General features: G+C 35.9%; 1 protein-coding gene across 1 annotated transcript in view; it reads right to left on the bottom strand.

The window, feature by feature from the left end:
• The window catches only part of LOC306868823 (adhesion G protein-coupled receptor L3-like), a gene marked incomplete at its 5' end in the record, with an annotated part of 222,555 nt that overhangs the window by 115,507 nt on the left and 92,947 nt on the right, over positions 1-14,101 (bottom strand). The window contains one exon of the mRNA XM_079415205.1: positions 8,979-8,993. Coding sequence (XP_079271331.1) covers positions 8,979-8,993 — 15 coding nt within the window. The remainder of the gene's footprint in view (positions 1-8,978; positions 8,994-14,101) is intronic.

Below are 14,101 nucleotides of genomic sequence, written 5' to 3'. Positions count from 1 at the left end.
AAAATAATAATAATAATATTTTTTTAAAAATATGGGATTTATAATCATACTATGAACACTTTCATATCCCAGGGGATAATTTTAATGAACAGAATAAAAAATAATAAAAAAAAAACATACTAAAACAGTACCTTTAAATGTTTTATATTTAGTTTTTTGTTTTTTCCTACAAATGCCTTTTAATCTGGATCTTACTCCTTAACTCTGTACTTTCACTATTAATTTCACTCATTACATTAATAGATATCCACACAAAGAAATAGGTAAGATTCTGTCATAATGTATTACATCACCTCAAACTCTTCACTTTTCTTTTGTGAAACACTAAAGGAGAAATGTAGAAGAACGCTCATGCTGCTCTTTTCCATATACAGTATAATTAAGGTTAACAATCCAAGTGTGGGGAAATAGAATGACAATGAAGTTTATTCTCTGCAGATTTTGATCTTCACACCAAGTTTGACATCCATGACAGCAAATGTGACTGGTTCATGTTTGAATATTCACATGAGATTTAAGAACCTCTGCGGTCAAGAAGATTGTCAGACTCTCAGGACTACAGTGAAGAATCATTTCAACTATTTATTTTAGTTTGTATTTAATTTAATTTTTGTTATTTTGGGTGCTGCTGCCATCCGTGGTGACTATATAACAGCAGCGTGAACCAAAGACAGAAATGAACTTTTCCATAAAGAGACAGTATTTGACTTCTTAATTACTTAACTACTCCAGAATGCTATAGATTAGAGGTTCACCACATATAAAACCCACTGGTTTCCAACATGATATTTGAAAGCTCCCTGTGCTTCTGCTGTATATATTGAATTCATTAATATACTAGATTAATGTGCTTAATTCATTTTAAATATTAAAGAAAATCACCAAAATTCATTTTTTTGTGATTCCAAAAGTACTGTTTTGTGTTCCAGAACTGGTCTTCAATAAAAGCAATAGTTATAAATATAAAACTATTATTAAAAAGATATTTCCTTTTATAGTACAGTTTGATAATTTTAATATATTAATAGTTTATTACTTTAAATCCTTTTAAGTCATCCTGAGGCCCCCTGGTTGAGAATCACTGCTATAGATGATTTCCAATTAACTTTAAGCAACATTTTTTTGCATTCATTGATGCATTGGTTATCTTGAATATGGGGGGCATTTTGCCCCAATCCCCTGTTAATTTCCCGTTTCTTCAGAATGTCTTCTTTTGTTTCCCACCGGAAGCCAGAATTCACAAGGGTTTGGAGTAAATAATGTGCCTCTTTAGGAGTGAACTAGTCCTTTAGAAGCGCGTGCATCTACTCCTGGAGCTCAAACTATTCGGCAGAGTTGAGCGCAGCCCTAATTAAACACACCTGAAGCGGCTAATCGAGATCTTCAGGCTCACCAGAAGCTTCCAGACAGGTGTGTTGGATCAGGCTGGAGCTGAACTCTCTCCCTCAAGCAGATGGATCGGACACATGCAGAAAGATTTCATTTCCACCTGAAGTTGGCATTTAAAATTTTGATAAATAAGAGGCGGCTTATTAATGACAGCTGGTCAAAGGGGCCAGAGCCCGCAGAGACATAATAATTAGCTTATATTTATTACAATCCGAACGGATTCCATCCCGATGCTAAGATATTGTCAATTTGTGTCAACGTGATTTATTGCATCTGCGCGCAGAAAACTAATAATAAGCGTATTTTGCTCCATTCGGCTTCGCTCTAAGCAGCCGCAGCGCAGCATCAGAACAGAAAGATTGTGTTTCTTTCCAGGGCTTTCGCCTCGAGAAATTGATTAAAGCCCAAGCCTGACTGCGGTGATCCATACACTTAACCAGATTAGGTTAGAAATATATAAACTCATTCCAATTAATTTCCTGCGAGGGTCAAACCTGTTGATACCACACAGACAGTGTAATGTACAGAGCGTGTGTCTGTGTCCTATTTATGATTGCAGAAACGCTCCGAACGGTCAATAAATTAAAGCCAAACGCTGCCGTTCTTACAGCTGGAAGCTTTTATCATGCCGTTTCGTCCACTTTCATGTTCCAGCGGTTGATTTTATGAAAACGATAAAAAGCACTCTAAAACGGTCTTGTTAAATTGTTTTACTTTCAGCTTTCATTTTTACTGCAAATGCCTTTTATGCAGATTTCACCGCTTTAGCCTTTACTTTCAATGCTAAACTATGAAAATCCATGATAAAAAATATAATATGTGTTAATAAATAATACTTGAATACTAAATAGTGTAAAATGGCAACATGTATTGCATGAAAATGATTTGTGTGAAGATTAATAGCACTTTATTATAATTATTATAATAATTTATTCACTAAGAAAGCTTTATCTAGTTAATTAATTTATGTATTTCCAAATAATGCAAGAAAAGTGTAAATATATTTAAAATATATAACATATAAACTCAATAGAGTAAAATAAACCAGTTCATTATTTATTCTGTGAAAAGGAGATTGTTAATAATTTCTTATGATTATTATAGTAAATTATTCCTTTTTTTTAACCAAATGATGCAAAAATGGAAATATTTAAAATACTTAATATAACGTGTAATGTATAAACAAAACAGACTAAAATAAACCATTCATATTTATTGTGTGAAATTATTTGTGTGAAGATAATTAATAATTATTGAAATAATTTTATAAATAAAGCTTTATCTTGTTATTTCTTACTTTTGATTTTACCAAATTACTTATTTTTGGCAAATTATGCAAGAATAGTAGTATAGAAGTATATAATGTAACATATTCAGGAGTATATAATATAACGTATTTAATGTGATGGATTTCTGTAACGACGGTCCAGAGGAAAAACGTCAGATTTCACCAGCGGTGCATTTATGCTCACATTATTAGACAAAATAAGCCAGTGAGTTTGGACATTTTTTTCTAAAGGAATTTAATTCCCAAAAGTCCACAGGGCCAAAAGTGGCCATAGTTGAAGAAACTAATTTCGCTGCTTGATACTGTGAAAAATAAAGCTTCCTCTGGCTCTGTGACTCAACGCAGCGGCTCCATTAGAGTGTCTCTGAGAGAGAAAATGATACGGCGCTGAACGCTTACACAGGTGTTAGAAAGGTTAATGAAGAGGGCCGTTATAATGCTGCTGTCACACATACACACACACACACACAGGACTCTCTGACGATTACAGTAATATACAGTCTGTATCTTAAAGCAGTGTTTAAAGCAAAGCCCCAAACACCAGTGCAATCAAGATCAGAGCGCTCTAATGATGCTAAAACGCACACATCCAGTCTTCACAGACAGTCTCTAATGAAAGCACAGACTCTGGATGGAGGAAAGGCTTTAAGGAATAGTTCAGCCTAAAATATAACTCGGTCTTCGTTTGCTCAGTCCAAAGCCAGTCCATAGTGTTGTTTTTGATCCATGGAGCATTAAAGGAGACGTTTGGCAGAATGTTCATGCTTCTCTTTTCCTTATTATGAAAGTAAACTGGAGTATTTTTAACAAGGAGATAAGAACAATCAATTATAATTCAAACTATATTATTTACTCAAATTTATTACAGTATAATAAATAATATCAATAAACAGTATATATATATCAGTATATATATATAAAATCTCAATATACAGTATATATATATGTGTGTGTGTGTGTGTGTGTGTGTGTGTGTGTGTGAGAGTGTGTGTGTGAGAGTGTGTGTGTGTGTGTTCTGTTGTCCAGCAACAAATCCATATTGTTGTTACCAAATTTTGCAAGACAAAATATATTAAAACAATGTTGATCATATATACAGTGCCCTCCACTAATATTGGCACTAATATGCGGCTTTCAATATGATCCAGTCCAGATGAAGTGGGCGAGAGGAGAACACCAGGAAGAGATGAGATGAGGAAGAAGAGGGAGTTTGTCTATGACTGATCATACAGCATGACTCTGTGTTTTAATGCTCATCTCTGTGACCGCAGCGTAACGTCTCTGATCTCAGATCAGCTGCTCTTATACAGCAGCTCCTCATCCAACAGCAGATCGCAGGAGTAAAATAACATGCGGCTAACCACATAATCATGCAGGATAGGATAATAAAGAGGCTTATCAACATTTGAAAGGGCAGAGAAAACACTCCCCGTGTATTTTTTGTTGTTAATCTCAAAGACTGTAGATATCTGTATTATTACCATTTAAAATAGCTGTTCTATTGTAATATATTTTAAAAATGTATATTTTAAAATGTTATTTATAGACCATTTCAATGGATATTCGGCGGTATAAGGAAGTGACGTCTTTGTTCCTCGGACGTTTCTGGTTAGTGTTCGAGCACATTCAAAACAATGGCGGCAGGCGCTTGATGCACAGTGGGATTGCGATTGATTTATTTAATCCTGCTGTTAAAAATGTCAGAAAATTAGATCTTTGTTTCTCGGTGGTTGGGTGCTCCCTCTGGCCTGGAACTAACATTAATTTAAATCATGGGAAATTAAAGGGTTTATATATCCGAGAAACGCGCCTGGATTGCAACAGTGAAGCGAGAAGCAGAATAGCAACTAGCAACTCTAGGATATACAGCGCACATTTTGATTCAGGTAAGGACATGTTCTTGTTTTTTCCATTTGATTCTTTGTATTTCTTAACGTTAACTCTTCAAGTATGATGCAGCATTGTGTTTTCGTCATTGCTGACATATGTGCCTAGCATTTTGATTTTTGTTTTGTGAGAAAGGCCGTTATTTCCGTTTTATTGCAAGCGTTATGTGGGCTATACTTAAATATGAGTTCTCATTAGTTGTCTAGCTATCTTGTCTGCAGATAAATGTAGTGAGTAACACATTATAGAAATGTAACAATAATAATATTGTGCATTAAATTAAATCATTGTTTTTCTAGTTTTGTCTTTAGGAAAGCCATCATCTGTAATGTAAGACAGCTAAGATAATGAGTGCTACAGGGAGACAGGACAGTGCCAGACCACATGTGATCATATGAACACCCAGATGTGTTTGACCACTTGAGGATGAAATGCAATGTAGTACTCAAAGCTGCTCATGGTCAGCCTGCTGCTTTTGATATTGATCACGTTAATACATTTGCTGGAAACAGTCTCTGTCTTTTGTTTACATCTGAAGATCATGTGAGTAATTGTGAGATTTTTCCAACACCGATAATAAATCAGCATATTAGAATGATTTCTGAAGATCATGTGAGTAATGATGCTGAAAATTCAGCTTTGATCACATAAATCAATTATATTTTAAATCATATTAAAATAGAACACCATTATTTTAAATTGTAATATTTCAAAATGTTACTGTTTTTGTCTATATTTTTGATCAATTAAATGCAGGCTTGATGAGCATTGGAGACTTATTTCAAAAACATAAAAAATTAGTAATAGTGCCCACACTTTTTAGCTGTATGTGTGTTTATAGTAAATGTGCATAAAAAACATACATACCCACATATATACTGTATATAGTGTATGTGCATTTATTAATCTGCATGTAGACTATTCTTTTATCTAAAAATCAATCAATCCTGTATAAAGTCTGTCTGTCTGTCTGATGGTGTGTATGTGTGTCGTCTAATGAGTGTGTGTGTGTGTGTGTGTGTCGTCTGATGATTATGTCTGGATGCATGCGTGTGTGCGTGCGTGCGTGCATGTGTGTGTGTGTGTGTGTGTGTGTATGTGTGTAGTTCTGATGATTGTGTGTGTGTGTGTGTGTATGTGTGTCGTTCTGATGATTGTGTGTGTGTGTGTGTGTGTGTGTTGTCTGATGATTATGTCTGTGCGTGTATGCGTGCGTTTGTCTCTGTGTGCATGTCCGTCTGTCTGTCTGATGGTGTGTGTGTGTGTGTGTGTGTGTGTGTCGTCTGATGATTATGTCTGTGTGTGTGTGTGTGTGTGTGTCGTCTGATGATTATGTCTGTGTGTGTGTGTGTGTGTGTGTTAGGGATGTAACGATTACCGGTTTGACGATAAATCATGATAAAATTCCCCACGGTTAGTATTACCGTTTCATATTTGAATTATCATTAAAACCGTATTCGATTACCGTGATTTGAACAACTCGCGATAAATAAATACTGTCCAGCATAAAGCAGAGTTTTCAGTAACAGTGTCACGAGCGCACGGCAGCACAGTAGTTTCGTTCTGAGTGAAAACAGGGCGGAAAAGCTGGGAGGTTTTAAAAGAGTGCTAAGGGAATTATACAAATGAATATATCAATGAATTAATTATATGAATGTACCTCTGAAGGTTCGGACTGTCTTCAGAAACGATTTGATGGCATTTTGTTCTCATTTTCGCTCCATGCAATACCTAAAGGAAGTGTTCGCGGAGTTCACGGGAATCAGCTGTAATTCAGATTTTCCGTATAAAGCGCCACCTGCTGCCAGAGAGTGGATTTACAGACACTTATTTACATTCAGCCTGTGTGAAGTTTCTGTCTGGCCAAAAAATGGACCAAATTTGCATGACCTGCTGTAAATTTTAACCGGTTGATGAAAAACAAACTTATGTGGATTCTACACATTTAAACAATTCATATGCTATATAGAATTATTTATGTAGCAGATAAAATACATATAATCATTTATTAATCAATTATCATTTTAACTTAACCCTTTTCTTTAAAGGCTGAAATGTGTGGTCTACCTTTATGTTAAACTTTTTCAAAGCTTTATTAGAACATTTACATTATTTATTTGAACATGCTATTAAACTGTTGTCAGTCAAATTGTCATTTAAAATCCAAACCTCATTGGTAATGTTATTGTTTTAGTGATTATGCAAACAAAAAGTCATTTTATTTGCTGTTTGTTGATTTTTAAGTATGAAACTTGGTGAAGTGATTTATGTGTCGGTACTTTTTGAACATCTCCAGCACATTTTAACAATACCGTGATAATACTGATAACCGTGATAATTTTGGTCACTATAATCGTGATTAGAAATTTTCATACCGTTACATCCCTAGTGTGTGTGTGTGTGTTTGTGTATCGTCTGATGATTATGTATGTGTGTGTGTGTGTGTGTGTGTGTGTGTGTCGTCTGATGATTATGTCTGTGTGTGTGTTGTCGTCTGATGATTATGGCTGTGTGCGTGCATGTGTGTGTGTGTGTGTGTATGTATGTGTGTGTATGCATGTGTGTGTGTGTGCGTGTCGTCTGATGATTATGGCTGTCTGCGTGTGTGTATGTGTGCGTGTCCGTCTGTCTGTCTGATGTTGTGTGTGTGTGTGTGTGTGTGTGTGTGTGTGTGTGTGTGTGTGCGTGTCCGTCTGTCTGTCTGATGTTGTGTGTGTGTGTGTGTGTGTGTGTGTGTGTGTGTGTGTGTGTGTGTGTGTGTGTGAGTGTGTGTGTGCGTCTGTCTGTCTGATGTTGTGTGTGTGTGTGTGTGTGTGTGTGTGTGTGAGATGGTGTCACCCTGAAGGTTAGTGGCACTATCATCATAATGATGTCATTTAAAATGCTGACAGCTCATTGGCTGGGTTATTGATCGGGCTTCACTGGATGTTTTAAATGGGAATTAGATTATGAATATCATTACTGTTAAAGTGCTAACAGGGCTTTGCGAGCACTTAGCCAATACACTGATGCTGGAAGATCTAATTAGCTGGCGGATGAAAAAGGATACATAATATATATAGTCCTGAACAGACAAACTCGACACGCATGTGAAGCAAAGTATGCAGCATTTGAACAAAAATTATAAAGGTTTGGTTATACATTCATGAAAAATACATTAATGTGTTTCCATCTTTGTCTGTGATATTACCGCATGATCAGCAATGCTGCATATCAGTTTGTTTCAATGTGCAATTTGAATACAATTATGCTTAATAACTTTACATGTAAACTCATGCAAACGTCTCAGTTTATGATCTTTTCATGTTAAAAAAAGATTGTTTAAACAGAAACAAAGACGAGCTTGATTTGACTCACACACAAACCTCACTTTTTTGTCTGATTCATTTTATTGAATAAGTTCATTTAAATTGATTCGGAAAATCATTTCTCAAGAGTTTCTCCAGAAGTCCATTCACTGCATTTCATGATTTTTTTAGCTAAATAAATATATTTTAAAAAGTGCTGTTTATTTCTAATTTATATTCAGTTATGTGAATAGAAGTGTTTGTTTGTTTTATTACAATTACTGTCACTGTCAAGTGTTAGCTCATTTGCATGTGTTTTCACGTTTGATGCTGTCTGCCTAATTAAGTTTTTTGCGTGCCTGATAAATGTGTGTATAGTTATATACTGTAATATTAAATTCATTATAATCGCATTAAATGCAATTAAAAAGTGCCATAAAATACATTGCCCTTTAAATTGTTTAATAAACTTTATTTGTTTGTTTGTGTGTGTGTGTGTGTGTGTGTGTGTGTGTCCATGCGTGCGTGCAAGTATGTATGGCTTTTATTTGTGGAGTTTTGTGCTTTTTAATCCATCTCTGATTTAAGGTAATCTATAATGCATGCATTTATTTGTTATTTGCATGAATGAATGAATGAATGTATTTATTGTATTTTATTTTACATATTAAAGGTGCATATGTGTTTAAATATTTTATTTTGGTTGGTTGGTTGCTTGTACAACATAAAACAATATTAAATTATATCTTCAAGCAGATATACACCTTTAAAATGTATAGTTTTTCCACAAAATTGATGGCATCACATTGCACTCATCTTCATCCAATAATTTTTTTTTTCTGTTTTGAGCAGCACATGAGAAGAGCATTACAACACTTATGAACTGAAATTAAGCTAAAGACCACAGGAAAACATGAGCCCACCACAACACCATCTCCACCACATAGATAACATTTCCTCTGATCAAATATAATATTAACAGACACACAGAGTGCCACACTGAGCGGTGTGTTTAAATATCACAAAGAAGCCAGTCTCAGGCATGAATAAATGTATGATGGTTTACTTGAGAAAATGTTAAACATGTTGGCAGAAAGCTATACGGGGTGAAAGAAACATGTCTTTACCTTTCTGTTCCACCTCTATTTTAGGCATGGAGGAGAAAAACAGAGACAGAGAGAGAAAATCAGAGCAATGAAATAAAGATTCAACAGGTTCCTCTTCTCCAGAACAACCTGAGGAACAACAAGCATCTGCTCTTGTGTCACAATGAAGTCGAGTGCAAACTGTGTGATTTCTGCCCATTCTTTCTGATCGACGTCTGTCGGTCTGTATGATGAACGTCTCAGCTCTGAGTTCGGTCCAAACCCACAGCGTTTACTGAAACTCAAGCGAGCAGATTCACAAAATATGTCTAAGACGAAAAAACTCACACACTGTGCACCCGACTTAATACAAGAGATAAAACATGTTTGTGTAGCAGCAAACCTTCCAGCAGAGACCTGTGGAGAAACAGAAGATTTCAGATTATAGTGTGTGTGTGTGTGTGTGAGAGAGAGAGAGAGACAGAGAGAGAAATAAAACTAGTTGAAGCAGTAAATGATTAAGACAGTTGTGAGATATAAAAGGGAATTCAGCAATGACAGACATTAAATCAAACAGCGAGACACAGTGGCACGTCACATCATTTATCGCGTAAATCGGTTTATGAAAAACATTCATACAGTAATTTGTGTGTTTGTGTGTGTGTGTGTGTGTGTGTGTGTGTGTGTGGCGTTTACATTACTACAGTTTGAGGACAAACAACAGTTAGAAGTGAGCTAGAGCTTTATTTGCTATGCTATGCTAAAATAAAATAAAAAATAAATAAATCAATTATTTTAAATGCTTATACAGATAATTTTATATTATATGATTGTTTTATTTAACAATTATTTTTGCACGTGCACACACACACAAACACGTTTCAAAAGTTTGCGGTCAGTTAGATTTTTTTCTCTCTTTTTTTCAGTTAGACTCTTACGAGGACACATTAAATTGATACAAAGTTACAGTAAAGACATTTAAAATGTTGCAAACGATTTCCATTTTAAATAAATGCTGTTCTTTTGAACTTCCTATTCATCTGTGAATCCTGAAAAATATAATGTATCACAGTTTCCACAAAAATATTATGCAGCACAACTGTTTTCAACATTGATAATAATCAGAAATGTTTGTTGAGCAGTAAATCAGTATATTAGAATGATTTCTGAAGATCATGTGACACTGAAGACTGGAGTAATGACGCTGAAAATACAGCTTTGATCACAGAAATAAATTACATTTGACTATATATTTACATAGAAAACAGCTATTATTGATTATAATAATATTTTACAACATTATGAAGAAGAAAAAGCTTAGTTACCCAAAACTTTTTAATAGTAGAGTGTGTCACACACACACAAAAACTAAATGTGAAAGTCTGCATGATCTCTTTGGTTCTGTTATCTTTTAGTTAGACAGAACAGGATTAAGCTGTATATAGCGTCCAAACAGAACAAATCACATCTCAACAGAACCTTATGAGCCGTACATTTCAAATAAATGTGTATCTAACTGACCAGTGGCGTGTCCACAAGGGTGCCACCCTAAAAATGAGCTTCTCTACCCCGAAGCAGAGAATGGGATCGAAGTGCAGTGAGAGCGGAGCAGCGTGATTTTGACTGAAGCAGGGATCTTTTGAAAGTTGTAGAATTGTGTTTTTTGCTCCACTACCGCTCAATCAAGAGCACAATAGCAGCTCTAAACTAGTACTGCCTACAAGGATTGTAGCATTCACACACATACAGGCCTATGACAGATCACTCACACACATAAACACAAAAATATTGTCTACGCTCCTCTGTGATTTATCAATAAATTTGCTTAGAAAATTTATAGCCTAGCGAAAATTTCATTGTGCTTTTAAAGGAACACTTCACTTTTTTTGGAAATAGGCTCACTTTCCAAGTCCCCAAGAGTTAAACAGTTGGGTTTTACCGTTTCATTCAGCCGATCTACGGGTCTGGTGGTAACACTTTTAGCTTAGCTTAGCATAGATCATTGAATCGGATTAGACCGTTAGCATCTCGCTCAAAAATGACAAAAGAGTTTCGATATTTTTCCTTTTTAAAACTTGACTCTTCTGTAGTTACATCGTGTACTAAGACTGACGGAAAATGAAAAGTTGCGATTTTCTAGGCCGATATGGCTAGGAACTATACTCTCATTCTGGCGTAACAATCAAGGAGCTTTGCTGCTGTACCATGGGTGCCACAGGCGCAATGATATTACACAGCAGCTGAAAGAAGTCCCCAGCTATATCATAACTAGTTACCTAGCTGTTTTAACTCAACTGTTTAATTCTTGGGGACTTGGAAAATGAGCCTATTTCCAAAAAAAGTGGAGTAATCAAAACCCACAGCTTCACTATTAGTAGAGAGACGTTGCACGGACAGGCAGGACTAATTCACACGCAATCGCACTCCCACAAATGTATTCAAATAAATGTAATTTTACTGTGCTTCTCTAACTGTATCTGATTTAATAACTGATAAAATAACTGACAAAAAAAAAGTACTGTTATTTCATCCTTCCAAACAAAAATTGCAAATGGCAGATTTAACTTTTAATGCTGATAACTTTCAAATTGTTTAATGCACACTTACTTAAAAGTCAATAAAACGTTCATTTTTTGGTTATTATTAATTAATTAATTTGGTCTTATCAGATCTGCTCAAGGGCTCTATACATTTGACTTTTATCCAGAGCAAACTGCATTGCATTTAACATACAGGCCTAAATTTTTGGATCGAATCCCTGATTCTGATGAGCTACATTTGACAAATTTCTTTAATAAAAGGTAATAATTAATCAAAAATATTTAAAAAAATAAACAAAGAAGGTTTTTGTTTTGAATTTTAAATGAGCTCAAAATATTATCATCAAGTAAGTGGCTACATAAATCGCTCACCCTTCGACATTACTGTCAGAGACAGTTAATGCATTAAAATGAGGAACTAGTCACATTTAGCAGAAAATCGAAACTCTTCAGGCTCTTCAAACTTCAGTACAAACCACTGCTGAACTTTGACAAAAAGTTATTTTGTTTTTTTTTTATGTTATAATAGTGATTTTCTAATGTCTAATTGTTAATCCAACAGCATAAAATGTGAAAATAACTATATTAGGAAGTGGAAATGGGAAATGAATCAATGAGCAATCCTCTGCAGCCATCTACTGGTCAAGTGTTTGTTTTCATCCAAGCAGCAGAAATCGTCCACTTAAGCATGGCATATTTTCCATGAATTACCTACATGAATGAATGTATGTAAATAAATATGCAGATCTTCTTTAATGGGAATTTTACATATGTTCCCATTTTGTGTAAATATATACAAAATATGCATAATTATGAGGCAAAAAACAAACAAACAAACAAAAATAAATACATAAATCTGTGGTATGGAAAATTGGAAGAGGGGGGTTCACTTTTTTCACCCCTGAAAAGTTAGTGTTAGGGAATAGAATATATGGGGAGTGCAACACTGATTTAGTTGCCACCCCAAGTATAAAGTCCTGGGCACGCCCCTGTAACTGACTCTTTCCGCCATCTTGGATTTATTAACTAATCTTTACGCAATGCATTCTGGGATTGCCATTGCCACTAGTGATGCGTGCGCGGCTGCTTTAGACAGATGTCTATAATGTGTGTCTGATGCCTTAAATAGTATCTGTACAGGCAGCTCTGCAGGGCTACTGATTCTGATTGGTTCACGTTGGCATGTAGGCGGATCTTATTGATGTGAGGTGTCAGAAGAGCCCTAAAACTCAAAAGGTCACCAAAGTGATGACCAGCAGGTTGCCATGGACACCACTCTGCTGCCATGGATACCAACTGGGGTTCACCGTCCAAAGGAAATCATGCAATTGTAAGACAAGGCCATTTCCACACACACACACAAACACACACACACCTCAAATCAGTGTGCAGTAAAGCTATTAACGATTCACAGAGTGAAGATGAAGGAGATTACTATCAGATGTGTGTCTGGATCTCAACAGCAAACATAAGAATCACACAAAAACAACTGGAATTCAACCTGAAACGAAATGTGAGACGAGGCTCCGCCCACTAACGTTGATGTTAAACAAAAGTGTGCACTTGAAAAAATAATTCTTACTGCATGCCATGTTTTCAATACCTTTCCTTTCTAAATAAGTTATTTTGTATGTATGTTATGACTAAATTGTTGATATACACATACTCTATCTCTCTCTCACACACACACACACGTTTGTTTTTGTGAATAGTGGGGACATTACATAGGCGTAACGGTTTTTATACTGTACAAACCATATTTTCTATCACCCTACACCAACTCTACACCTACCCCTTACAGGAAACTTTGTGCATTTATACTTTCTCAAAAAAACTCATACTGTATGATTTATAAGCATTTTGAAAAATGGGGACATGGGGAAATGTCCTCATAAGTCACCTTCTCCTTGTACTACCTATGTCATACCCATGTCATTATACAAATTTTTGTCATCATATGTCACAAAAACACACACACACACACACACACACACATACATACATGCATGTAGATGTGGTGAAGACGACTTGCTGAAGTTCAAACCGAGCATCAGAATGAGGAAGAAAAGGGATTTAAGTGACTCTGAACGTGGAATGTTTGTTGGTGCCAGACGGGCTGGTCTCCAAAACTGCTGATCTACTGGGATTTTCACGCACAACCATCTCTAGGGTTTACAGAGAATGGTCTGAAAAATAAAAAATATCCAGTGAGCGGCAGTTGTGTGGACGAAAATGCCTTGTTGATGTCAGAGATCAGAGGAGAATGGGCAGACTGGTTAAAGATAATAGAAATGCAACAGTAACTCAAATAACCACACGTTACAACCAAGGTATGCAGAATACCATCTCTGAACGCACAACACGTCGAACCCTGAAGCAGATGGGTGTCAGAGAGTCACCACAGTCACCGCAGTCCCCACTAACGACACTCACCAGATCCCAATCCCCTGATTACTAATCACCGCCACCTGTCAGCGCTCATCAACAACATTATATCCCTGCACTCCTCCCGTTCACTCACTGTCTGGTCTCATACATTCCATGTTGACTAACCTGACCCACTTACCTTTTGTCTACTTACCAGTTGCTCCAGTGTTCCTATCCCTGTTCTCCACCGCTCCAGTT

This window comes from Barbus barbus (assembly GCF_936440315.1).
Source record: "Barbus barbus genome assembly, chromosome: 1".
NCBI classification, from domain to species: Eukaryota; Metazoa; Chordata; class Actinopteri; order Cypriniformes; family Cyprinidae; genus Barbus; species Barbus barbus.
The sequence above is the reverse complement of the archived record's forward strand: the minus strand, read 5'-3'. Positions and strand labels throughout refer to the sequence as shown.